The following is a 26,089-nucleotide window of genomic DNA, read 5'->3' on the forward strand; positions in this document are numbered from 1 at the left end:
AAGCAAAAATTGACTCCAAAAGTTACTTTTCTGTTTCTTTACTAACTGTATTTAGGTTTAAAAAATTACCAGAAGTTTTAGATTTTTAGATTATCGACTTTTTGTTGTTTACAGAGTATTTAAATACTATGGTTGTCCTTTTACTCTTTGAAAAAAATATCATACTTTTGGAGCGGTTTCGTGAGAGTAAAACACTTTTTTTAAGACAAGCCTTTTCCGCTAGAGGGCGCCTTTCCCATTTAAAAACGTTTTCGTGTGTTTTGGACCTCGAGAGCTTCCGTATGAAAACAGAACACGTCATTTTGGAGCGAAAGTTTTGGAACGGGACTGGATGTGATGGGTGTCGCGTATTGCTTGTATTTTAACTTTTCTTAACGCGTGGGGCACCCATAAAAGTGGGCGCTAAGGACGTCAGAAATGGACGGACTTGAGATGTCCGCGATGATACCGGCTCTTCAGGAGCTAGCAAGGTGAGTCCTGCAAAAACTAAGATTAGCTAAAAGGCTAATCAATACCGGTAAAAAGACAAGTTCAAGTTGGCGACTGTATCTGCTGAAGCCACAAACGATGGTTTGTTTCAGTGCTGGCGCTGCTGAGTACGACCAGACGGTGCAGAAACCTCGACGCATCCTGTGTCAGTTCATAGACAGGATCCTGACCGATGTGGATGTCGGTAAGTCAACTTGAAAACTGCGAATAATATCAGATCTGACGCGTTGACACAAAAAAACCTCTAAAATCACTGATATAAATATGTATGCCATTCAGACTGAAATATGGTCGCTTTTGAAGTTTCTTTATTTTTTTGTAACTGCCATTGACTGTGTTCTTTTTAAAACAAAATTTCTAAGTTTAAAGAACAAACAGAATCCGATTATTAGGAAGAAATTAGGGGGGGAAACGAAGTTATACAGGAAAGGAAGTCAGATTATCCTGTTTACATCATGATGGTTAAAACTGTCAAAAATTTAGCTATTTAGTGTACTTGTTCATCATGGGGGGAAAAAGACACTTAAGAAGAGGTTGTTTTTTTTTAGAAATCTAACGAAAATGTGATGAAGGTTATACTTTTTACCAAAAAGCATTTTATTTTCCAAAATGTTTTTATTTCTGGCACTAACAATATGTGGTGCTAGTGAACGGTTGTTTGTTTTTTGGCATATCTTGATATTTTAAGCCTGAAGGGTCAATTCCTTTACCTCTAAGTGGTCAACAAAAAAGACTACATTTAAAACTCAGAAATAGTATTTATGTGACTTTTGTGTTCAATAATGTTTTATTTTTTTGAACTCATAGTAGTGGTTTAATAGTTTAGCAGTCATAAGATCAAAAATACTGGAAATAACTTTGTTGCATAGATTAAAGCCTCTTCATACTGGAGACGCCAACAGGTTGGGTTTTTTCTCAGAGATGCCTGTTGTTGCAAATGTGCAATTTATCTAAAATAATATTAATTTATGTACTATAGTCAAAATAACTGTTGCTTTAGCTTTTACTTGAATGCCAAAAAAAAAATTTTTTGTCATAATTGGAAATAAATTCATACATCAAGGGAATAAATGTGTATTCTTATACTGGAAAAATATATTATTTCTAATCAAAAATGATTGATCGGGAGTGTTTTCATCTGTAAAAGTAAATAAAAAAATATTGGTTGTCTCAATAAACACAAATACATGGAGCTTCCTGCCATTATCAGCCATTCTTCTTTATTAGGTTTGAAATCCGCTTAACGAAATATGCTATCATATACTTTTGATAAAATATATTTTGGAGATTGAAGCTGAGAAAATGTCTTTTCCCTTTTTTTACTACACTTTTTTAAGTTCACTCTGTTCTGTACAGATGTTCAGTCTGATTCGTTTGAAGAAACATTAAAAGTCTCTGTTGTTCCAGTTGCTTTAGGTCTAAGTAAGAAGTCCAGCTCGGAGCCGGCGTGCGTCATGCTGCTGGACTTTGTGCAGCATTTAGTCAAATCCTCTTCTTTGATGTTTGCAAACCCTGCTTGCCACCCTGCTGAATACCCAGACGCCACGCAAAGCTCTGTGGGTAAGAAATCCTTAAAACAACTAGCAAATTCTCAATAAAAGCATAATCAATAGTAACTTTTTTCTTTCCTGACTTGTTGATTTCAGACTTTAGTCGGTGGGTCGCTGCTCGCTTCCTTCGGGTGGCGGCAGCTCCGAGCTGTGATGTGATCCACGGACGCGTCTCTGCGGTGTTGTGCTCTTTACTTCACACTCTGAGGGTCAGGGTGCCTTTCATTTTCAGCCGCCTCACTCAGGAGCTCCTTTTTTTGGCCCGGGACCTCAGCGGCGTCCTGTATTCTCACATCAGTTTCCTGGCTGAGCGAGGACCCGGTCAGGGGATCCAGATGCAGAGCCGATGGCCCGTACTGCTGGAGCCCTTCCGCTTCCCGCCCACGTGCTCCTCCTCCTATCTCAGCTGTTCCTCCCTCGTACTCTCCTCGCCTGCTGCCTTAGAGTCCCTGACTGCTGCAACCCTCCACATCATAACTGACGTTCTGAGGGGGGTCATGTCTCGGCAGGACCTCGCGTTGGCCTGGGAGACGGCCTGTTTCATTTTGGCCAATGGCAACATCAGGCTAAAGAGGCTCTCCATGGTGATGTTGAGGGAACTGGTTGAGTGGAAGGGGTTTCCCGAAATGATGAGCCACGAATTCTTTATTGCCTTTTTCCATTTGCTGGAAACGCACTCCTACACGGAGAAGGAGGAACGGCCGTATGAAGGAGAACTCCTGAAGCTGATCAGCTGCGTGTTCCAGCCTCCTCAAGCTCCTCCCTCCCACTTTGAGCCCATGCATCTCACGCAGCTGTTTGAGTGCGTCTGTGCTCTTGGAGGAGGTCATGTCAGGTTAGGAGCAGAGGTTGCTGAATCTCTCTGCCTGCTCTTCAGCTTCTCTCTGTCTTCTGCTCCTGTTTGCGAGAGCACGGCACTGCTGAGGAAGCAGCGGGTCGCGGAGGTCTGCCGCACGCTGGCGCTGACCGTCGGGACCAACAATCAGGCGGAGGTATTCATTTACTGCTCAACTCCTGTTCTGTTGATTTGTTCCTTTCATAAAGAGTACCACAATACTAACAAAAGTCCAGACATCTTCATAACTGGAAAGGAGCAGCGAGAAGAATAAAATTCTTATTTTATCTCTGCTCCCATATCAACGCTTCAAAGAAAAAAAGAGAAGATCCTAAATGGTCTTTACTGCCGGAACATTCCTCAATTTTCTTCTTAACAAATCATTTCTTAAAGTACTTTTCAGAACTTTCTGCTTGGAATTCAAAACTTTTATCCTGACAAAACAAAAAAAGCATGTTTGTTTTGTAGTAGAGCAGCTTGAAATCATATCTTCTCCTGTAATTTCCTTTTTTTTTACGTTACTTGTCCCATCCAACAGCGAAGCAAAAAGGAGCCGAAGCCCCTTGTGTTAGACAGATTTTAACTGTTAAAACTGAGGGTTATGAATCTGTGGACGCACGAGGTGTATTTTTTTAAAATCCCCTTATAAATTTGAGGCAAAACTTTATTTATTATAACTTCTTTGATTTTCATCTTTTGAAGTAAAAAGAATTAACTTTTGTAAGATCCCACTACTTTAAACGTGCCTTTATAAATCTTGCTGTTTCACTAAATCTTCAAATTTTAACGTTCCTGACCGTTTCCCAATATCCAGCTATTTAAAAAACGATTTTCTGCAGCAACCATTAAATAATTAAATTGGTTTTCTATTTATTATCAGACACTGCAACGCAATAAGGAAGACAATGAAACATTCTCAGCATTTCACAGGATAAATAATACCTAAAGTCCCACTCTGATCATCTTTTTGATTTGTTGTGTTCCAAGTGTTCCAAGCGATCTTTCCATCAGGATTATGTCATTTTTAGCCAAAATAAAAAAAAAATGGTGTCCTTTCCCAAGACATAGTTTCTGCAGAGCGGCAGGAGTTCATTAGATATTTCTGCAGAGAAGTTGTGGGCAGGGCCGTAGGTACGGAGTAAGCCTGCCCCCACTTCCCGTCATACATCTGTTTACACGCCCTTCTGCGAGCTCAGGGTTGTGGGGGGCCCTTTAACGCTGTAACAAAAACAGTGAGCAATATTGGAGCTATCCAGTTTGAAGCCAGATGCCAGCTCAGAAGAGGAAAACAATGACGTAGACGGATCAAGCCGTCTACAAGTGAATGCTTTAGAGTGGAATGGAGCAGGAAGCTTGTCGTCTGCCATAACTCTGTACAAAGCTGCTACAAGCTTTCTCAAGGCTTTTATTCTTCAGCTCCTGATTCGCAGCAACTTGAACAAAGAAATACTCAGAAATGCAATTTAGAGCTTAATTTTCCTTAAATTTATCCTCCAATATATAAATAGAAAAAATTATTCCAAACAAATTTAGTTTTAGACACTTTACTTTTAATATATGATGAGTGAGACTTCCAATTTCGTCTAATGTTGTTGTATTTCTAGTCCTGCTGTTTTGTAACTTTTGTAATTTGGCAGTGTGCTCAGGGCTTTCTCCAAGCTGCCCTCAAAGCTGAGACTGCTAATGTGATCCGGGAAGAAGAAGACGGAGAAGTTGCTGCGAAAAGATCCTGCAAGTCATCAACCAACAACACATCTTTGAAGTAAGTTCAGGCTCGGCTGAGGGGGGGGGGGGGGGGGGGGGGGGGGGGCACACGAACGTGTGGTTGTCCTCTCATTGTGCAGAAAATGTAGCTTGAAGGCTATTCCAAAAACTGAGAAATTAGGCTGTTTCTCACTCAAGTTTTTTTAAATTTTAAAATTTTAAATTTTTTAATGACTTTTCAGAAAAACAATGGGAAAAGGTTTGTCTGAAACGGTTCTGCCTGTGTTTTCTTAGTGACGTGGACATGAGCGCCCGCAGCGAGGTTTGGGCCGTGCTGAAAATTCGGCTGGAGGAGCTGCTGGACCCTCTGAGCTCTGCAGAACCGGGGAGTCCCCAGACTCTGTTCGCTCTGCAGGGTCTGGCCCTCATCCTCCATGTGGCGGGTTGCTGCTTCTCCCCCATCAGGTAAAGTTGTGGCTTCCTCCCCTTCGTGCAGATGCCGTGTTCTGATGAAGTGACTCTGTTTTTGGTGAGCAGTCCGTGTCCTCTCCTGTGGGTGTCCGCCGAAACCCTCAGCAGAGTCCTGAAAAGCTGCCGTGTGGTGTTGGAAGGAGCCGTTGGAGAGCAGGATCGTTTCCAGGCTGCCGTTCGTGCCACTGTTGGGATTCTTGACTTCGTGTTGTACCTGACGTGTGAGTAAACATGCAAGAGAAGCTTGTAATATTTGGTCTTGAAAAGCAACTTTTTGGTCTAAACTGAGTCCTGGCTGTCCCGTCTTGTTGCCACAGTGGGTAGAAAAGGGGAGGATGAGCTGCAGCGGGATGTGTGTGCTCTGCTGTCTCTGCCCTGGGTGTGCGAGAACAAGTCTGCCTTCGCCTTTAAGAGTTCGAGATTCCCTTCCTGGCTGCCTGCTTTGGCCCAGAAGCTCAACAGCTCTCTTTGTGAGTGTTTTTATTTGCTGAGAAGTTTCTGGATGAATTAATTTGGTTTATTTTAAGCAATAAACACAAAAGAAAAGGCAATAAAAATACATAAATATGTCAAATCTATTTTAAGATAATTCTTTGCTCTATTATAAAAGTGTTCTCAGGGGTATTTTAGGTTTAATAATGGCCTTTTTAGGCTAAATAAAATCAAAAAACATTGTTTTCATGGACATCAACAGTTCGAGCGCTCTGTTTATGCTCTCTTCCGCTAGCTTACAGCCCCTTACGCCTCCAACCTACCATTTAGGGGCGCAACTAAAATGGCGAGCAATATTGAAGCTATCCAGTTGTACAGCTTAGAGCCAGATTCCAGCCCAGATGTGGAAAACAGATGTACGTACATCAGAATGGAGTGGAGCAGGGACCTAGCATCACAAATACGATATTTTCTATCAGAATTTTTTCATCTTCACCTGATTTAAATAAAGAAATACTCAGAGATGCTATTTTAAGCTGAATTTTCTTTAAATATGTCCTCCATCATGGGAAATAAGCCATAAGAACAAGTTCTAAGCACCATTTTCATCGGAGTGGGTCTTATACATAAAGTAATAATTGATTAAGAAAGTAATGCTATCATTTTAACATTGTAATTGCTTCAAATCATATTTGCATTTATACAAGCAGTACACACTTATGACATATTAAATCTGTCAAATATTCAGTTTGTCAAATGTTTTTTTTCCCTCATATATTGGTTCTAAAGGTGTTTTTAAAGGTTTAGAATCTGTCTGTGTTCTTCTCCAGCACCTGAAATCGAGGCAGACTGTGTGTCGCTGCTCGCCTTCCTGCATGGCGGCGTGTGTGAGACGTGGCGCCTGTGCGTCTTTACAAAAGCGCTGCAGAATCGGGATGAATCCGTCAGAGCTGCAGCCGTCCGGGTTTTCCCGGTCCTTCTTCATCACCTGGGAAATGGGTTCCACAGCCTCATCGGGACAACTCTCCTGTGCGTAAACTTCCCGTGCAGTCACAACATGTTGGATTTCCTTATTTGGTCATTAATCATGTTGCTTTTTTCCTTTGCTGGGCGCTGCAGGTCTGTGCAGGAAGATGAATCGGAGCAGGTGAAGGTGGAGCTCGCCCGGATCGTTGGAGACTTGAGCTGCGTTCAGTCTGGACTTTCTACCCTCATACACAAAGAACACAGCAGCCCTCCCAAATTCCTCTGCTTCCACTGCAGGCTGAAAACAGAGCATGATGGGAAAGTAGAGCCATCCCTCAGCGTTTCTGTTATCAAACAGTTTCTGTCTTTACTTGGATCACAAGCTACAAGTGGCGTCAAGCAAGGTACTTTAGGAAGAAAATTTTCTATTTTTCCTTCCATAAATACTCCATTAATATATAATATCTAATAATTGAAAGAGGATTTGCTTGCTTTATATTTTGCCATCTCAGCCTTCTTGGAAGCTCTGCCTCACCTTTGCCAGCATGTGAACCTGACCAGGGAAAGCAGCGACTCCCAGGCGGTTCTCCGTTCTCTGACCGACCTCATGGAGGATCCAGAACCTTCCGTCAGAGAGCGCTTCAGCCACGTGGTGCAATTCCTGATCCAATACTCTGCAAGCGACTCAGAAGGAAGCACTCTGAATGAGGTCAGAAACATCAAATGATTTGAAAGCCTGTTTTTTCCGATCATAACATGAAAATAAAACGACTTAACCTCCACAGCTCCTGGTCGCGCGTCTGAAGGAGTCCTTCAGCAACGCCAAAAAGAACCGAGACGACGGTCTGCGTAGCACTCTCATCCTCACTCTTGGAGAAATTGGCAGGTATATAAGCCGTTTTTCTTCCTCGGTCTCAGCACCAACAGAATCGCTGCTGCCGTTTCAGGATTTTTCTTTATTTATCTGTAATAACATTGGTCCAATTTTAGCAAATGTTTCTCAACTTGAATGAACTTTTTCTTATATTTTTTACTTCTATCAGAGCTTCTCGGGGTAGTTTGGTGTCTTTTTCCCTGCTGCGGCTCCTCCACTGTCTCCTGTCCAAGTCGTCGTCCGTGACGGTGGATGCCTACACTCAGATAAGAGCGCTGGCTGCTGCTAAAGGCTTGAAGCTGCAGACCCTCTTCAGTCAGTACAAGAACCCTATATGTCAGGTATTCGACACCCCCACCCCACCCGGCGGATGCAGCTTTAAGGACATCAGATCATTGCGTTACGTTTTAATCATCAAAAAACTGAAACGTGTGGGTTGAGACGGCAGAGAATGTCATTTATATACCCTCTTTTTAAATGGATTTAGTTTTTTTACAGTGATTTTATTGAGTCCAGCTCTACATGGAGTTTAAAAGATAAATACATTTAATTTTTCTAAAATGAGTATTTCAATGTTATTGTTTTCCATGTATAACACAGGAAAAATGTTAAGAGATAGTAGTTCTATTAAGAACGTATCATAAACGCACAACAATATACAGTAAAACAATTTTAAATCAGCCCTTGGTAATTTTACAAGAATAATTGACTGATAATTGAATGATTGACTGAATTGACTTCAAAAACTGGTACGTTCAATCATTTGGGATCTGGATCCCCCTGCCCAGCTTTCTCCCTGGAAAAGAGGCAGGGTTGAGGCCTTGAGGACCAGGATTGGCCGGCCCTGATCAAGGCAGTTTAATTCAGGGGTGTCCAAATCTAGGGCTCGAGAGCCGGCGTCCAACGTGTTTTCCAACCAGCCTGCTTCTGAAGCTCCTTATTGGCTAAACACACCTGATCCAGGTAATCGGTGGCTGGACTTCTGGAAAACCAGCCGGAGGCCGGCCCTCGAGGCCTGCAGTTTGAAACCCCTGGTTTAGTTCTTTCATTTTCTCCAGAAAGTTCAAAAAACTTTCATCTCCTTCACACCTTATGTTGCTAATTCACAACTTACTGCCTAATGCAGGACTACACTTGATTTATTTTTTTATTTTACAAAGTTTGATGAATCGCTCCACATTAGGATCAAAGATCTTGATTTAAGTCTTATTTGTCTTTAGGAAATTGATAAAAAGAAAAGAATTGGTTTGCTTGGATGCAGTTTTAAATACACGCATCTTTAACACTCTTTACACATTGGTTGTTTTTTTTTTTTGGGGGGGGGGGGGGGGGGTTGACCTTATAAAAAGCTTTTTTATTTCAACTGAAAGTATTTGCAGTTAAAATGTTTGAAGTTTTGCATGTTTTTAGGAAGTTCTGTGCTTCTTTTTTTTTTACTAGAAAATGAAGTAAACTCAGATTTTGAGTGTACATTTATTGCTATAGATTCCTTGTTTAATGTAATAATAAAAATGTGACCACTGTTTGTCGTTTCCTCTGTAGTTTCTTGTGGAGTCGCTGCATTCACGGCACGCATCGGCGCTGAGGAGCACCCCAGACCAGGGCAGCGAATCGGCCAATCAAAGAGAGCTGGCTCTTGACATCCTGGCTCAGACCGCGCACGCGTTCGACTTCCCGGACCTTCACCGCTTCCTCACAGTATGCCAAGCCGCACACACACACCGGGAGAAACCATGCCACTGCAGAATGAGTGACGCAGTGTTTGCTTCCTGCAGCGGACGCTCCAGGTGCTTCTGCCGTACCTGGCAGCTAAGGCCAGCCCCACAGGCTCCGCCCTCATTCGTACTCTCGCAATCGAGCTGAAGGCGAACAGGAGGGAGATTCTCATCAACAACTTTAAATACATCTTTAGCCACCTGGTCTGCTCCTGCACCAAGGAAGAGTTGGAGAGGGCCTTCCACTACCTGCAGGTCGTACATTCATCATCAACGATGTCAAATGTGACAAATGTTCTTCAAATCAGATTTCTATACCTTGATTTACTTTATTCTATTGAAGACAGTTTTTTTTGTCAATTTTGTTAAAATTGTTTGTTTTTAGGTAAAATGCTGTTTATAAGAAGCTCACTTTTATTGTAAAGTTGTTTTTTGAAGGGAAGGAATTATATTGGTCAGAATATTAGCAGTCTTTGAATATTTGGGTCTGGCGATACGTTTCTGAAAGTGCTGCCGATTTTCCCTCCTGGGGTCCTTCACAGATTTAATTTAGATTCACGTGCTGATGGTTCAAGAGGATTTCATTCAATCCTAAACGAAGAAGCTTCTTAGAGACTGATTTGTTTTGTGCTTAAAAAGATGCCATTTAAACTGAAAAAGGGGGGAATTTGCATCAAAAACTAAAAGAACATCTATTTTCTGACTTGCAAGAAAGAAATTTAATCAAACTGTTACATGAATCGATATTATGACCATTTTTTTTAACGGATCCCTCCTTTTTTTTTTTTTTTTTTTGTGAAATGCTAGACAGCCAGACTGAATATTGATTTCCGGTCATGTTGTTTCAGAGTGAAACAGAGATCGAACTGGGCTCTCTGTTACGCCAAGACTACCAGGGTCTTCACAACGAGCTGCTGCTGCGTCTGGGAGAACATTACCAGCAGGTTGGTTCATGCCGTCCCGTCAGCGTGCGGCCCGCCAATTGTAGATTTTATGAAACAACTACAAGCGTTTCAAACTGCTTTTTTTATGACTGCCTCTGATTTACAATGATTTGAATAAAGAAAAAAAACTAAACACAGTTGTAATCATAATTATCTTCATTTATGTTATCATCATGAGATATCATGAGATAAAGGCTACAAGCGCATGTTAAAACACTAAAAACATCATTTAAAAAAAATCAGACTGGGTGCTCTGTTTTTTTTTTCCTCCTCTTTTCCTGCATCACACATATGGAGGATCCTTAAGAGCCCACTCCCCTCCTTATTTGAAACAGGATGTCAGACATCCCAGTAAAATGTCTCAGTCAGAAAGTTTGCAGAAGCCGAATACAATTTGATTCTTCTTTGTTTTTGTTTTCAGGAATCTTTTTCTTTTACAGTGAGAACACAAAACATTAATTTAGTTGTTTTTGCCAAAAATCTTTTTAGACTTAAGTGTTCTAAAGTTGTGTGACTTTAAATGAGCTGTTTTATGTTTGAAATCTCTTACAGGTTTTTAATGGATTGGCAATCCTGGCCTCCTTTGCATCCAATGACGATCCGTATCAGGGGCCACGAGACATTACCACCCCAGAACACATGGTATGCTTCCTTTTGATGGTTTACTTCAAACAAGATGCTCCTCCGGTTCTCTGGGGTTCAGTATTTTGGGATTCTTTTACAGTCTGTAGCAGAATCTGGGAAGTTGTTTTTACTTTTTTCATTAGAATGAATCAACATTGCATTTCTTGTTTTTGTAAACTATAAAGATTAAAACTGAATCCTTGCTCAGTTGGTCTTTCTATATCTACTGCGTCTCAGGCAGACTACCTGCAGCCGAAGCTTCTGGGAATTCTGGCCTTCTTTAACATGCAGCTGCTGAGCTCCAGTGCAGGAGAGAAAGACCGCAAAAAGTTGGTGAGTCTCCGGCTGTTGGAAGGAGTGCCTCATGTGTCAAGTCTGGTGGACTCTCGTCCGTTTTTTCTCTCCCTTCAGGCTTTGACGAGTGTGATGGCTCTGATGCGCCTGATGGGCTCCAAGCACATCAGCTCCGTCAGGGTGAAGATGATGACCACGCTGCGCACCGGCCTCCGATACAAAGAAGACTTCCCTCTGCTGTGCTGCCAGTCAGTACCTGTAACAAACCCTGCAGCCGTCAGGAAGAATCTGAAGAAAACCTCCTGCTTCTTTTTCTATTGTTCACAGAACATGGGATTGTTTTGTGAGGAGCGTGGAACCATCACACCTCGGGCCTCTTCTCAGTCACGTGATCGTTGCATTGCTCCCCTTGATCCCCCCACAGCCTAAAGAAACTGGAGCCATCATCCGTTTCCTTATCTTGGACAACAGGCAAAGAAAAACAAATGATTTATTTTATACGTTCATTCACAGCAATGCAGGAAAGTTCTAGCAAAAATAGAATATTAAAATGCTAAATGAAACTGATCCCTGAAAAATAAACAACTTTAAGTGGTATTTAGCTGGAAGTCAGGCTGAGTGGCGAGCAGAACAGGTAGACGAGCAGGCAGTATAAACAGAGCAGGTGAGTTGACCGAATGCTTTGCGGTGCAACGATCAGGCAGAGATTTAAAGGAGCAGGCACGAGCGGAGGGATTCAGAGACGACTAGAAGCATAAAGAACAGGAACTCCTTTCATAGATCGCTTAAAAAAGGAAGGGATACGTTCCAAAAACTGTGAGCCTCATTTTTTAAAGACCATGCAGCCAATCAGAATCGCGTATTCACCCAGACCACAGTATAAAAACAAAAAATTCTTTCACAGGGAGGAAGTTCAAGACTACCTTCACGAGATCTACTTTCTGCCAGATCACCCGGAGCTCAAAGACATCCACACAGCTCTGCAGGATTACAAAAAGGTCTGTGAGGCTACACTAATGATGTGAGGATAGGTTTTTGAATCAATCAAACGATTGGCGTCTCTTTTAGCTGACGGCCAGCAGCAGCGATCTGGCGGCGGCGCTGCAGCTCTCCATGAGAGCCGTCCAGCACGAGAACGTGGATGTGAGGGTCCATGCTCTGACCAGCCTGCGGGACATGATGCACAGCAACCAGGTACGATGATTAAGCACAAGAACCGAACGTTCTGGGATCTGATAGGAACGGATAGCCGTCTGGTAGGTTTTGTCTGGTGCGGTAAGCACTGCTTTCTGCAGGAGTGGCTGCTGCGGCAGGTGTGTGCCAGTGAGGCGGTGGAGCCGGTCATCTCCAGCCTGGTGTCGGTGCTGCTGAAGGGCTGCCAGGACGCGTCTCAGGAAGCCAGGCTTCTCTGCGGGGAGTGTCTCGGGGAGCTGGGGGCCGTGGATCCAGGACGTCTGGACCTGTCGCACACACACACCCACGGAGACCGCAACACCTTTGTGGTGGGTGTGATACCCCACTCTTTAAACCGTTGCTTTTCTCAAAGAGTTAGAGACGTTACCTTCTGTAGATCCTAAGTCTGGAAACCTAAGTAAATATTCACTCATTTGTTTGAGCTTTGACGTCATTCATTATTTTTTTAATGCGTTGGAACATATAATAATTTTTTTAACATCATTTCAGAAACAAGCTAACTCACACAAAATTCTTTCCTGTGTCGTTTCCTTGGTGACAGACTGGCGTTGATGATCCCAATTTTGCCTACGATTTGCTGATAGAACTGACCAGGACATTTCTGGCTTACGCTGACGACGTGCGCGCCCAGGACTCAGCCGCTTACGCCATCCAGGTACTTCTGTTACAGCTCAGCTCGTGTCAGATTCATGCAGTGTGCCTCTGAGGAGCTTCTTTAAGAAAAAAGACGTCCAGTTTGTAAAGAGAACCAGAAAAGTAAAACTTTATAATCATCTGCTCATGCATTTGATGCAAATGAAGTGTTGAATTAAACACATTTTACCACAAATCCCATGGAGAGCATCTTAGGAAAATTGGAACAACACACCCATTGCAGAGTTATTATATCTAAATATATATCTACACGTCTGGTTATACCTTTGGGGGATCATTTTAAAGATATCTCTTATCAGAGACCAGCTAAAGTTTGAAAGATCTTCCACTTCTACAAGTTTCTGTTCTACAAGGTGTCTGATCTATGGAGTCAAATTAGGCTCAAAAACCAGATTGCAAATTTGACAGAGACCTTTTGGGTAAACCAGAGAGCAGGGCAATTACAATAATCTAAATGACTAAAAATAAACAATTCCACCGACTTTTACTGTTCATTTGCATTAGAACAGATCTTAGAAAATGAAGGAGGCTTCAAACTAAGGGGGTGTAGGAACTTCAAGATCATATTGAGAAGAACCACAAAGAAAAGTTTAAGTAAGAGTGTTCAAACAGTGTTCAAATATCTAAATAATCAAGAAAATGTCTAAAGAAACTCTGACTTCCCGATAAGAAGATCAGAGGAGTTAAGGGTCAACAGATGTTTAAATTATTCCAAATACATGTGTGAACTTGTGTTGAAATGATCAAAGCTCTTTTAATTACAATCAATGAGTATTCCGTTGTGTAATGTGCAATAATGATTACCGAAATGTTTTAATTACAATCAATAAGATTTTCTTTACTTGATCCGCTATGTGTAGCAATAATTACTGGTTTAATGTAATAATGTGTTCTAATAATAACTATTATTACCTATCGGTTACCTAAAGTGTGAATCATTGTGTTTTGAAAAGATGTAAGAATTCCTTCTGAAGATAATCAACAAGGACTGGATTTTGAAACTTGAAAAAGAATCTCTGATCAGAACCGGATTACGAAAACAACACGAAACTTTAAATGATGTAACTCAGTGGGGGTGGGATTATATTATCTCGTTTCTTCCCACTCCTTTTCAAGCAATAAATCAAGCTCTACTTGACTTTAGTTAATGATCACTATATTTAATTAAGCAAATGTAACTTAAATGTGACTTTGTTTTTGTTTATCTGTTTTTTTTAACCTTTACATTTATTTAATGTAATCTGTGATTAATGCTTGAAACAAACAAATCATTGTTGAAGTAAGGGTTTCCATTAAACGCTGGCTAAATGGTCGGCCTTCGCATTTTCACTTCACCAAACCTGTCTCTCTTTGCAAAAAGTTTGGACGCCCCTGCTTCAAGATGATCCTCATTTGACCCCGTACTGATCCTCCAAGAGGAAAATATTTACTTAAGTTGTATGAACACAATATGGCCCTGCCACACTTGGGTATATTTTTGTTTGTGCGCGGCAGGAACTCCTGTCTATATTCGAGTGTCGTGAGGGGAGGAGTGACACCCCAGGACGCCGGCTGTGGAGGAGATTTCCAGAACAAATTCAAGAGATTCTGGAGCCTCATCTCAACAGCAGGTTCACACCTTCAGACCCAAACTTTTACCCTCTTTATTCACCCACCATCCTGTTGGTTTTTTTTCTTATTCCAGTCTTGCTTTACGTTAAATAAAAGACGTGTTTCTCTTCTTCATTGCAGATATAAGAGCAGCCAGAAAGAGGTGAACTGGTCTAAACTGAAGAAGCCCATTTATCTTAGCAACAAAGGGAGCAAGTTTTCTGATTGGTCGGCTACCTGGGCCGGTTACCTCATAAGCAAGGTCAGCCTACCGTAGATACCATCTCAATGCCCGCTAGCAAATAAATCCACTTTTATTTCAGATCAGGAGAAAGAATTAAAGGTTTTCTAACCTTAAATTATCTGCATGAATTGTAAACGTAAATTTAGGTTTTTACTTTTCAGTTTTTTAGCATTTCCCCAAAAAGAACAGCTTGGGTCTATTTAGAAAATTATTACTATGAACGAGTTTCTACATGAAAAACAGAGTAATGAATTATATATATTTAAAAAAAAATAATGGACCAATGTGGATAGAAAAATGATAAAATATCTAACAGAAACAAAATTAGAAAATCAATTTTATTTTGCATCCCTTATTTTTAATTTTTTGGGGGTTTTTCTGTCAAGATTGAATGGAATTACCTTCAGTAAAACGGTCCAATATTGCAGCCTTTGATGTCATGTCGTAAACACGTTTTTACTTTTTAAAGGTTGTTTTTGGCAAAAATACCCAGGATAACCGGATCCATCTCCAGTGTCGGCCACTTTAAAACATAATTACCGGCAGTTATAGTTACTAGTTACATCCCCCCAAAAGTAAATGAGTTAGTAACTCAGTTACTGTGTCTTAAAAGTCATTAATTAAACTTCTGGCTGGATTGACAAAAATACTGTATAGTAAGACATGTAAAAATTACATTTAGATTGTTAATTTTGTTTAAATTGTACACATCTTTCGATCACAATTAAACTCAGGAAAAGTTTACAAAAATGCAAATTCATAATAATCCTTCCATTAAACAGTATTTATGAAAACAGCCATGTTTTATTTAAACATTGTTATACGTTGATACTTTTTCATGCTGTTGTGTCCCAAAGGAGCTAAAATCCTCTGCTTTGATTATTCAAGTAGGCCATAATTCACAGAATTATGAAAACATTGTATTTTTAATTCAATTATTATTCTAACTTCAATTGTTTTTAATTGAATCAGATCTGCAAATCCACTTTTTTATAGTTTTAAAATGTTTTGCTGTCCATCAGGTGAGACACGAGCTGGCTAGCAGAGTGTTCAAATGCTGCAGCTTCATCATCAAGCACGACTTCAAGGTCACCATCTACCTGCTGCCTCACATCCTGCGCTACATGCTGCTGGGCTGCACACCTGCAGAGCAGCAGGAGGTGAGGAAGGATGAAGAGGAGGAACACTCCTCGGGGTTCTAGTTCTTCTTCTCTGATGTGTGTGTGGGCTTTCGTCAGGTAACGGAGGAGATGCTCGCTGTGCTGACAGAAGGTGATGCACAGGAAGGAGGCGGAGCCCAGGAGACGGCCTCCAGCACTCAGACTGTGTTCAGTATGGTATCACACCTGACGCAGTGGAGCCGGCACATCCTGTACTCCAAACCCAAAGGTGATGGTCATTTAGGAGTAACAGCGAGGAAACTGACTGAGATTTAAATGCTCTCTGGAGCTTCAGCACTACAGCAAAAGGGTTCTGTTCCTGCATATTTGCTTCAGTTTGTTGCTCTGACCCTGTTGGTGGAATTTCACTTTTTTAGAAAGTGGGGATTTCCAGAGCGTGGTGGCATTCCTGAAGGGAATTCCACAGGACATTCTGGCCAAGGCCTCCCTGCGATCCAAAGCGTACACCCGGGCTCTCATGCACTTTGAAACTTACATCCTAGAAAACAAGCTAAACATCCAGGACCACCTAAGCTTCCTGCAGGTGAAGTTCATCCTCTGAAGTTCCTTTGGTTTTTAAGGGGGTCAATGGGTCTGAATGTGCGGCTGCTGTTGCAGACGTTGTACGCTGCCATGCACGAGCCCGATGGAGTGCGGGGCGTCAACGCGTTGAGGAGAGAGGAGCCGTCGCTACGGGAACAGATACTGGAGCACGAGAGCATCGGCCTGCTCCGAGACGCGACCGCCTGCTACGACCGAGCCATACAGCTGGAGTCTGACCAGGTACCCGCACTCAAGCCTGATTATTATTCCCGCCATCTGCTGGAGGTGAACCGGAAAACTCCCTTTTCCAGATTGACCATTATCATGGCGTGATGACGTCTATGCTCGGTCTGGGACAACTCTCCACAGTCATCACACAAGTCAACGGAGTTCTAGCCAACAAGTACGACACGAGCACGAAAGCTTTCTGACTGCTTCTGTCTTAGTTATTTGAAGTTGATTCACTTTGCTTAAACCTCTTTAGGAAGCATTGGAAATCGGACTTGAACTCCTACAGAGTGGAGGCAGCCTGGAAGCTCGGAAAGTGGGACCTGCTGGAAGATTATTTAAGTTCAGGTGAAGAAGAAATTTGGTTTCTAGGAAACCCAATTCAACTTCAGACTGGAATCCGTTTTTATAACGAAAATTAGAAACGACAGAATATTTTTTAAGAAAAGATATTTTATTTTAAAGGGCTTATGTCGTGCTTTTCTTAAACCTTTCAGAGTAAATTATATCCATATATATAATAATATATTACCTTTGGCACACAAAAGAACAATCTTTTAATGAAATTTTAGTTATTTTCACAGCTCATTTATCTACCCAGAACTTAGACGACTTAATCTCTGATGCACCACCTTTCTCTCCGTTGGGGTCCTGCCCATTTCATGACGACAAGCCAGAGCGTGTCTGTGTTTTGCCCACGAAAACAAACAACGTCCAAGCTTTTACAAAGATGGATGTGCAAATGGTGCACAAAAGCGTTTTGCCCATCAACGCTAGCTGAGCACTGAGAAAGTGGGTGTGTCTGTTAGCCTGGGGGTGGAGCTGGCGGCGCAGACTCTTCCTGGAAGGGGCTGTTCCCCACTTATTTACGTTACAATGTGAGAACCCGCTCGTTTATCGGAGGTTTTTAGAGGAAAACCCAGAAATGCGTGAATGAATACCACTTTGCGGTTGTTTCGCCATGCGCACACACATTCACACACTGACGGTGGCTCTGCTGCCAAACACTGGCGTCTACCTACAACCACCAGGAGCAAAGTGGGGTTCAGCGTCTTGCCCAAGGACACTTCGACACATGGGCGGGACCGGGCAGGAACAGAACCTGCAATGAAATAGCTTTGCCTAAAGAAAAACTATCTTCATTTTATTTGGGTGGAAAAATTGTGGCCAACATTTTAATAAGATTAAACTGGTGGCATCACACTGCAGCATGAGCTGAAGGATTTTAGGTTGAAAGAGGATTTGAAAAGTATTTTAAGAGATTTGCATTTTTCTTTATATTTACAAGTAACAAGATAGACTTTTGACCCATCTTTAAGATTTGTTTTTCTATTATGTTAGTTCCTTTTTAAAACATCTCTGCACTGAGCTTTGACTGAGTTTGTTTTTCTGTTTTCCACCCGTAGACCAGCAGTCGAGCACTTGGGGAGTGGGGCTTGGCCAGCTGCTGCTCTCCATGCAAAAGCAGGACGCTGAGACTTTCTGTGAGAAGCTGAAGCTGGTGAGGACCAAACAAGTGGTCCCCCTGTCTGCTGCTAGCTATGAGTGTGGGACCTACCAGAGAGGATACGAATACATCGTCCGGTCCGTGCTTAACATCAGCCGCCTGTCACCGTTTTAGCTTTTGATTCCAGCAAAGAAAAATGTCTGTCTGCGTGTTCAGGCTGCACATGCTGAGTGAGCTGGAGCACGCCTTCACTGAGCTGCAGACTGGGGGCTCCACTCCGAGTCTCAGCCAGCTGCCCCCCCACTGGTCAGACCGATTGGAGATGACTCAGAAGTCCTTCAGGGCCAAAGAACCTATCCTGGCTCTCCGTCGCGCCCTGCTCAGCCTGGGACCACAGTAAGACGTTAATAGAAAAAAACATTATTTTATATTTAGGCATAAATTAAACTTAAACACATTGACCTTTTTTAAGGTGGTGTTTAAGTCCTAAAGACCCACTCTGATAAAAGTCATTCTTGGTGTTTTTAACATGTTCTTCTGGCATTTTTCTCATGATTGAGGACATACATATATATATATATATATATATATGTATATCAAAAGTGAGCTTAGAATTGCATTTCTAAATAAAGAGCAGACAAAAAATGCAGTTTAAAAAGGAGCTCCCTGCAAATGCATTCACTTGCAGACGGATAGATCCGTGTACGTCTTCATTTTCCTCGTCTGAGCTGGAATCTGGATCTAAACGGTTCAGCTGAAAGGCTCCAATTTTGCTCGTCGTTTTTTTGCACCGGTAATGTTAGATTTTGGGGGCTGTGATGAGCTGTAAGCTATCTGGAAAGCGTGTAAACAGATGGGGGAACCAAAATCACATGAATATCTAATGACCTACAGTCACTCTGCAGAAACTATGTCCTAGAAGAGGACACCGGTGTTTTGATTTTGGCTAAAAACCTCCATCTTCTTGACCGTTTTTCCCTTTCGGGGTCACGGGGTTGCCGGAGCCTATCCCGGCCACTTGGGCGTAGGCAAGGGATGCCCTGGACTGGTCGCCAGTCTGTCGCAGGGTAGAACATCCTCAATCACACGTCCATTCACTCTCACACTCACACCTATGGTCAATTTAGAGTTGCCAATCAACCTATGAAGCATGTTTTTGGACAGTGGGAGGAAGCCGGAGATCCCGGAGAAAACCCACGCATGCACGGGGAGAACATGCAAACTCCACACAGAAAGGTCCCCCATTGATGTTCTGGTTCAGGTCCCCCAGCCGGGACTTGAACCGGGGGCCTTCTTGCTGTGAGGCAAGAGCACTAACCACTGCGCCACCGTGCAGCCCCTGGCTAAAAAAAGGTTTTTAGCCAGGGGCTGCACGGTGAGGTTTTTTTTTTTTTTTTTTTTTTTTTTTTTTTTTTTTTTGGCTAAAAACCTCATAATCATAATGCTGGGAATGCTGTTTAAAATAGATGTTTTCTTGATTGACTTAAAAGTCCGGGAAATAATTTTGTGTTCCCCGTGCTTCAGGCCTGTGCGTCAGGAGCTGGTCGGGGAGTGCTGGCTCCAAAGTGCTCGGGTGGCCAGGAAGGCCGGACACCACCAGACGGCTTTCAACGCCCTCCTCAACGCCAACAACACTCACCTGGCTGAGCTGGTCACAGAGAAGGCCAAGTGGCTCTGGTCCAAGGTGCATCCAGCCCATCAACTTATCCACCTACCACTACAAGCTTAGCTCTGTCACCATAGTAACGCTGCACTCATTTATTTGAACTTTTGAACAAAGTTCAAAGGTCCACAAAGGAGCAGAGATGATCTCTAACAAAATCTCTGCATTTTCTTGTGATCAGGGTGATGTCCACCAGGCCTTGATTGTACTGCAGAAGGGCGTGGCACAGTGTTTCCCCGATAATCAGCCCCTGATGGACCCACGCAGCCTTCAAACCAAAGGCAAGGCCATGCTGCTGGTGGGACGCTTCATGGAGGAGACGGCAAACTTCGAGTCTAATGCCATCATGAAGGCCTATAAGGTCATATTGTTTAATATTCTCATCACTCTTTACATTTGTATTTAAACTACTTTTTTTTCTTCTTCAAACTGAAGTGCTTCTCTAAATCTGCTGCATTTTTTCAGGATGTGACAAACCTTCTACCAGAGTGGGAGGATGGGAACTTCTATCTGGCTAAGTACTATGACAAAGTGATGCCAATGGTGACCGATAACAAGCTGGAGAAGCAAGGAAACCTCATCCGATACATCGTTACGTTCTTCGGAAAGTACGTTAGCCTCCTCTATCTAGACGTCACCTTGTGGCTCAAAACTACAGTGACGTCAGCGGTTCCTGGCTAGATCGCGGTCCACCGTTATGAAAGAAGAAAATTGGTTGTAGACCTTGCCAGTCAGTCTCCTTTGTGCCCTGTATGCTATACAGAATGCATTCAGCTCGACAAATTTACATCAATCTTTGTCATTCTATAATACTGGACGTGTTTTCTACAAAGCTTTGAATATTGAGAGTTTAAACAAGAGAGAAAAGTGTGAAAATGTTTCTGTCTGTTAGAGAAAAGTGTGTAATGAGGGGTTTTATCTATATTTATTCTAAAATAAATCACTACTTGCCGGATTTCGCCTATGATGGGCTGTTTGAGAAGATAATTCTTACAATCAACAGGGAAACACTGCAATTCTTTTTTCTTTTTTTGTGGAATCTTTGTACTTTTTAGGGCACTTCAGTTTGGAAACCAGTACATCTACCAGGCCATGCCTCGCATGCTGTCGCTCTGGTTGGATTTTGGAGCCAAAGTGTGTGAATGTGAGAAAAGTGAGTGACCAAAAACCTCCAGCCATCCACCGCCCGACATGACTGAAGCTTCTTCACGCCTCTCATTCACAGCTGGACGCGCAGACAGACAGATGCGACAGGAGCTCAGTAAAATCAACTCCATCGTGTCTGAGCACTGCGCCAACCTGGCTCCATACCAGTTCCTCACCGCCTTCTCCCAGCTCATCTCTAGAGTGTGTCATTCCAGTGATGAGGTCTTTGCTGCTTTAATGAATATCGTAGCCAAAGTCTTCCTGGCATACCCGCAGCAGGCCATGTGGCTGATGGCTGCTGTTTCCAAGGTAACGATGCAGTGTTTTTCCAATCATAACGGGCAGCTACTGTATGTTTCTGTATTGGTTATACTCTTTGTTACATATTTCCAGCTACATTTCCCCTTTTCTTCTATTAGTCCACCAGATTTAGTTAGAATGGAAATTTCACATCTCTTTTTGGTTTGGTCTACCTTCACACTAACCGGATTAAACTGTGTCAAAACATCAGGCTGTTCCAACTGCGTTAGACCAGAAAAAAAAAAAAAAGAAGCTTGTTTTTTTTCATACTAAAACCCACAAGATTACTGACTCTCCTTGCTTTACTTCCCAGAAAAGGTCAAATCTTTTGTTGTTTTCTCACCGTTGCCGTATCGCGCCAGGGTTCACTTGCAAGTGGACCAGAATTCACTTATTTGGCCTGCACCAGACTGTAGATGTGGTTTTATGCCTGATAAACGAAGCGGATAATCTAAGGAAGCAAACTCTGATGCAGACCAGAATGCCAAATATATTATAGTTTAAATAGTGGACAATTTTTTTTTATTTTTACATTTTGAAAGTGCTCGTTTCAGGCAATACAAAATTAAAACTCTTAAGCTACATCATTATGCCTTGAACTAAAAAAGATGAAGTTTTAGATTTGATTTTATTCATTTACTTTCTAGTAAATATAACAATACAGCACACAAACATTTTTTGTGACGATGAAAGGGTAACAGAAAGGGCAAAACTCTCTTCTGCTCCTTTTACATTGTTAAAAATAAACACATTAATTCACTTGTTTCCCAAAAAACAAAAAAGAAAAGAATACAAAAGATAGCGAACACCAACATGTGTGGATCTTTTAGTTTAAATACAAAATATAACAAAAAAATATTTAAAAAACAACCACCAACCATTATTCCTATTTTTAACTTAAAAAGTACTGATTTAGCCTCTGATTTGTGGTTGAAGATCATTTCATAAATGAACTTTAATATACTTTATAGACATTTTATTTTAAAAGGCTTTTTAGTTTGCCTGCTTTTAAATCAATATAGTTACTAAAAGGAAAAACTGCGACATTCATTGTCAATGCTGTTTTATTCTGTGAATATATCCAATTTTTTGAAGGTGTTACTATGTAAATGCAAATGTTGTTCTATTCCAATGTTTTTCAACCAGTGTGATGGTCAAGTGTGCCGTGGAAAATTGCCCTCATTAACTGATCTAAAAACATTTCCCATCTCCAGGATTTCAGCTCTGTGTTCATCCAAACAGGCCCTGATAAAACACTGAGGAGTTAGGAATATAAAAGATCGTAAAATACTTTTTCTTTGCGTTTATTTTATTTTATTAAAGACATTTTGATAAGAATGACAGTACCACGATTCAGCTGCAGCTCCGGCTGTATTTGGGAAAAGTCCCGTCCCTTTGACTGTCTCCACCAATCATTCTTGAGGGGCTTAATCACATGTCATCAGTCTGACCAATCAGAAGTGGTTAAAGTCTTCACTTCCTTGTCCTGATTTAGCTCGTAAAGTCGCTCAGTTCTAACAAAAATACCAGCTAAAGCTCGTCTTTTGCGTTGTAGCTTTCCACAGAATCCGGTATCAGACCGTGGAACAAGTGAACAAAACCATGAAGCTCCGAAAACCGATCTCCGGCCGTTTTATGCACTACATCTCCCATGATCCATTGGGTTGTGAGAGTGACAGGGTAAAAGGAGTTCTGTCGTTAGACGTCTTGAAACCAACGAACACACATCAAACTATTTTTAAATCTTCTAACTTAACTTTTATTGAATCTTTTAGAAAAAAACAGCTGCAGTTTCCAGCTTTTTCTGCAACAATTATCTCAAAAATGCATGTGAGATTGTGGAGGGGCTGTAGATCAATATAGACCATGAGTTTATCCTTCTTTTTTTAAATTTTTGGATGCTGGTGTGCCGCGGGATTTGTTTTAAGGTTAAAGTGTGCCGTGACTCAGAAAAGGTTGAAAAACACTGTTCTATTCAACCACCTCAGTATTAAAAGCTAGAATTCTCCTGTGCACGTCTTTGCAGTCTTCGTACCACATGCGTATGAACCGCTGTAATCAGATCCTTAAAAAAGCCATCAGTCTAAAACCGTCTCTGGACAAGTTTATTGGAGATGCCAACAGACTGACGGACAAGCTGCTGGAGCTCTGCAACAAACCGGTAACTCTTCTTTTTCATTGATTATTTTGTTGAAAGCGAGGTAAACCTCCCTCATGTCTGTAAACGTGCGTTCAATCCAGGTGGACGGAAACAGCACCACCCTCAGCATCAGCGTTCACTTCAAGCAGCTGAAACGTCTGGTGGAGGAGCCGACCTTCAGCCAAATCCTGATCCCACTGCAGTCCGTTCTCATCCCGACGCTGCCTTCAACCGGCGGGACAAACGCAAAGCACGACGCTTTCCCAGGCCACTGGGCGTACCTGGATGGCTTTGAAGATGTTGTAAGAGCAAATGTTTTATCGTTGGGGTCAAAAACAGTTGGATGTATCAGGAGGATTATGATCAGATCTTATGTCTGATTTGGGTTTTTGTCATTATGAGAACCGGAAACAAACCCTCCTACTTTAGGAAGATCATATTAATCAAATATAGCACTAATGTTCCCCCATTTTGGGGGACAAATCCCCCCGAGGTGAACAGCAGGGAAACGCTAACTTTATAGGAGTTAGAAAGCTCAACGTAGATACTTACAGAAAGTGGTGTGTGTGTGTGTGTGTGTGTGTGTGTGTTTGTGTGTGTGTGTGTGTGTGTGTGTGTGTAGGTGGAGATTTTAGCTTCTTTACAGAAGCCTAAGAAGATAAGTCTGAGGGGCTCCGATGGCCGAAGTTACACCATGATGTGTAAACCGAAAGATGATCTGAGGAAGGACTGCAGGCTCATGGAGTTCAACTGCCTCATCAACAAGGTGTGTGGTTATTTCCTCTTGACCTCATGGTTAACCTTAAGGGCTGTAAGGGAATAACCTGCCTGTTTAGGTTCTTGTATATAAACTCAACTTATCCTTACACTGTTGCATCATATTAATTTGTCACTAAGGTTTCACCTTAAAGATAAAACATTCTTAGAAACTCAAAAGTTGTACCAAAGTGGAGGATTTTTTTTTGCGGATTTTGTTGAGTTTTTTTGTTACACAATTGATGTCTTCTGTTTGTCCTGAGCTGCTCAAATCTCACTGCAGTTGTAAATGATTCTGTTTCTGAATTGCAGTAATACTTCAAATACTGTAACATAAGCGGTAAAGCCGTTCCGTTCTCTCTGTGCGCATAGTGTCTGCGCAAACACGCAGAGTCGAGGCGGAGGGAACTTCACATCCGCACCTACGCTGTGATTCCCCTCAATGAGGAGTGCGGCATCATCGAGTGGGTCAACAACACCGCTGGACTGCGACACATCCTCACCAAGCTGTACAAGGAGAGGGGTAACCTAACTCTCGGAAACGTATTCATCCGTTCAAAATACACAATTACTAAAAAGGGAACCGAGTCGTTGATTTCTCTCTATTTTTCAGGTGTCTATTTATCGGGCAAAGAGCTGAGGAAGCTTATTCTACCAAAGACGGCTCCCTTTGAGGAGAAACTGAGGATCCACAAGGAGGTGCTGTGCGCCCGCCATCCGCCGGTCTTCCATGAGTGGTTCCTGCGGACCTTCCCGGACCCAACCTCGTGGTACAGCAGTCGCTCTGCGTACTGCCGCTCCACTGCTGTGATGTCAATGGTCGGCTACGTCCTGGGCCTCGGTGATCGCCACGGAGAAAACATTCTTTTTGACTCATTTACTGGAGAGTGTGTTCATGTTGACTTCAACTGCCTCTTCAATAAGGTTTGTCTTTGTCTAAATTCAAATTATAAACATATTTAAGTTTTAAAGACCCACTCCAATCATCCTTTGATCTATTTTAAAGTATTCCCAGTGGTCTTTTCGTTACAAATGTTCTGTTTTTAAAAATCTGTCATCTGCCGATTGCAGCTTCTATGAAACAACTATGATCTTTTTCAAACAGCTTTTTTTCATCCGCTTCCCTTTCACAATGATTTGAATAAAGACATGGTCAGAAATGCATTTTTAAGCGTAATCTTCTTTATATAAGTTCTGCATCGTCAAAAAAATCCACAAGAACACATTACAAACAGCAAAAACCCAGTTTTCAGAAGCATCACTTCCTTCATTTTTACTTCTCTCCACTAGGGGGAGACCTTTGATGTGCCTGAGGTGGTTCCATTCCGGCTGACCCAAAACATGGTCCACGCTATGGGGCCCATGGGTACCGAGGGCCTCTTTCGACAAGCCTGTGAGGTCACATTAAGATTAATGAGAGACCAGCGAGAGCCGCTGATGAGGTAGACTCGTAAAATATTTAAAAATATAGCTTAATATAAAACTATTTACCAGGCATTTTTGCAAACGTGAATATACCAAATTGAAGTTCTTTAATCACAATATGCCTCATATTCTTTTTTTTTTTTTTTTCCCCTTCTAGTGTGCTGAAGACCTTCCTTCATGACCCCTTGGTGGAGTGGAGCAAACAAACCAAAGGACTGTCAAAGACCCAAGTCCACGAGACTGGCGAGATAGTAAATGAAAAGGTGACTATTTTCTTAGATTTAGAAAGCCTTTCCACTAGTCTGCGTCAGGTACGTTTCATTTACTAACTCGGTTTTGCTGAAATTATATCTTCTAGGCGAAAACACATGTGTGTGACATCGAGCAGCGCCTGCTGGGGGTGATAAAGAGCAGGAACAAAGTGCTGGGACTACCTCTGTCCATAGAAGGACACGTGCATTACCTCATCCAAGAGGCCACGGATGAAAAACTTCTCTGCCAGATGTATTTGGGTTGGGGTCCATACCTGTAAAAGCACACATTCCAACCCGCCATCCAAGCACTTTTTGAAGATTTGATAAAAATGTTCTGAAGAATTCACGTTTGTAGTTGCAAGTTTTCTAATAAGTGTTTATAATTCTGTTTTTGTTTTTCTGTAAATTTGTTGTAATAAAACATGTTTTGTTGGTTTAGTTTTTGCT

At 42.0% G+C, this 26,089-nt stretch overlaps 1 protein-coding gene across 2 annotated transcripts; it reads left to right on the top strand.

Annotated features, from left to right (window-relative positions):
• Window positions 1–274: 274 nt before the first annotated feature.
• On the top strand, window positions 275–26,080 carry atr (ATR checkpoint kinase). 2 transcript variants are annotated; one of them, XM_011490180.4, is made up of 47 exons: window positions 275–470; window positions 582–673; window positions 1,897–2,049; window positions 2,136–3,031; window positions 4,512–4,636; window positions 4,873–5,043; window positions 5,116–5,270; window positions 5,367–5,519; window positions 6,312–6,510; window positions 6,601–6,851; window positions 6,960–7,156; window positions 7,233–7,333; window positions 7,491–7,662; window positions 8,864–9,019; window positions 9,097–9,291; window positions 9,885–9,980; window positions 10,533–10,622; window positions 10,842–10,937; window positions 11,016–11,146; window positions 11,226–11,369; window positions 11,803–11,896; window positions 11,967–12,092; window positions 12,194–12,400; window positions 12,634–12,747; window positions 14,241–14,356; window positions 14,478–14,598; window positions 15,603–15,740; window positions 15,819–15,969; window positions 16,118–16,284; window positions 16,359–16,523; window positions 16,595–16,686; window positions 16,768–16,859; window positions 17,918–18,095; window positions 18,175–18,354; window positions 19,483–19,642; window positions 19,803–19,982; window positions 20,087–20,229; window positions 20,677–20,774; window positions 20,847–21,076; window positions 23,094–23,228; window positions 23,309–23,509; window positions 23,830–23,973; window positions 24,336–24,486; window positions 24,577–24,887; window positions 25,254–25,405; window positions 25,546–25,651; window positions 25,747–26,080. In XM_011490180.4, exons 1-47 carry the CDS (start codon window positions 418–420, stop codon window positions 25,918–25,920), a joined length of 7,752 nt encoding a protein of 2,583 aa, XP_011488482.1. In that variant the 5' UTR covers window positions 275–417; the 3' UTR covers window positions 25,921–26,080. The 2 variants fall into 2 exon arrangements, with proteins under 2 accessions (XP_011488482.1, XP_011488483.1); XM_011490181.4 differs by having other exon boundaries at window positions 20,677–20,765.
• The last annotated feature ends 9 nt before the right edge of the window (window positions 26,081–26,089 follow it).

This window comes from Oryzias latipes, chromosome 22 (assembly GCF_053564925.1).
Source record: "Oryzias latipes strain Hd-rR chromosome 22, Olatipes_Hd-rR_3.1".
NCBI lineage: Eukaryota > Metazoa > Chordata > Actinopteri > Beloniformes > Adrianichthyidae > Oryzias > Oryzias latipes.

What these genes read in the sequence shown, in the direction of transcription:
- atr (XM_011490180.4), top strand. Translation starts at nt 418, where the DNA reads ATGGACGGACTTGAGATGTCCGCGATGATACCGGCTCTTCAGGAGCTA. An exon ending in TGCTGCTTCTCCCCCATCAG is followed by an intron (nt 5,044 to 5,115) that starts GTAAAGTTGTGG and finishes TTTGGTGAGCAG; the next exon opens with TCCGTGTCCTCTCCTGTGGG. An exon ending in GGATACGAATACATCGTCCG is followed by an intron (nt 18,096 to 18,174) that starts GTCCGTGCTTAA and finishes CTGCGTGTTCAG; the next exon opens with GCTGCACATGCTGAGTGAGC.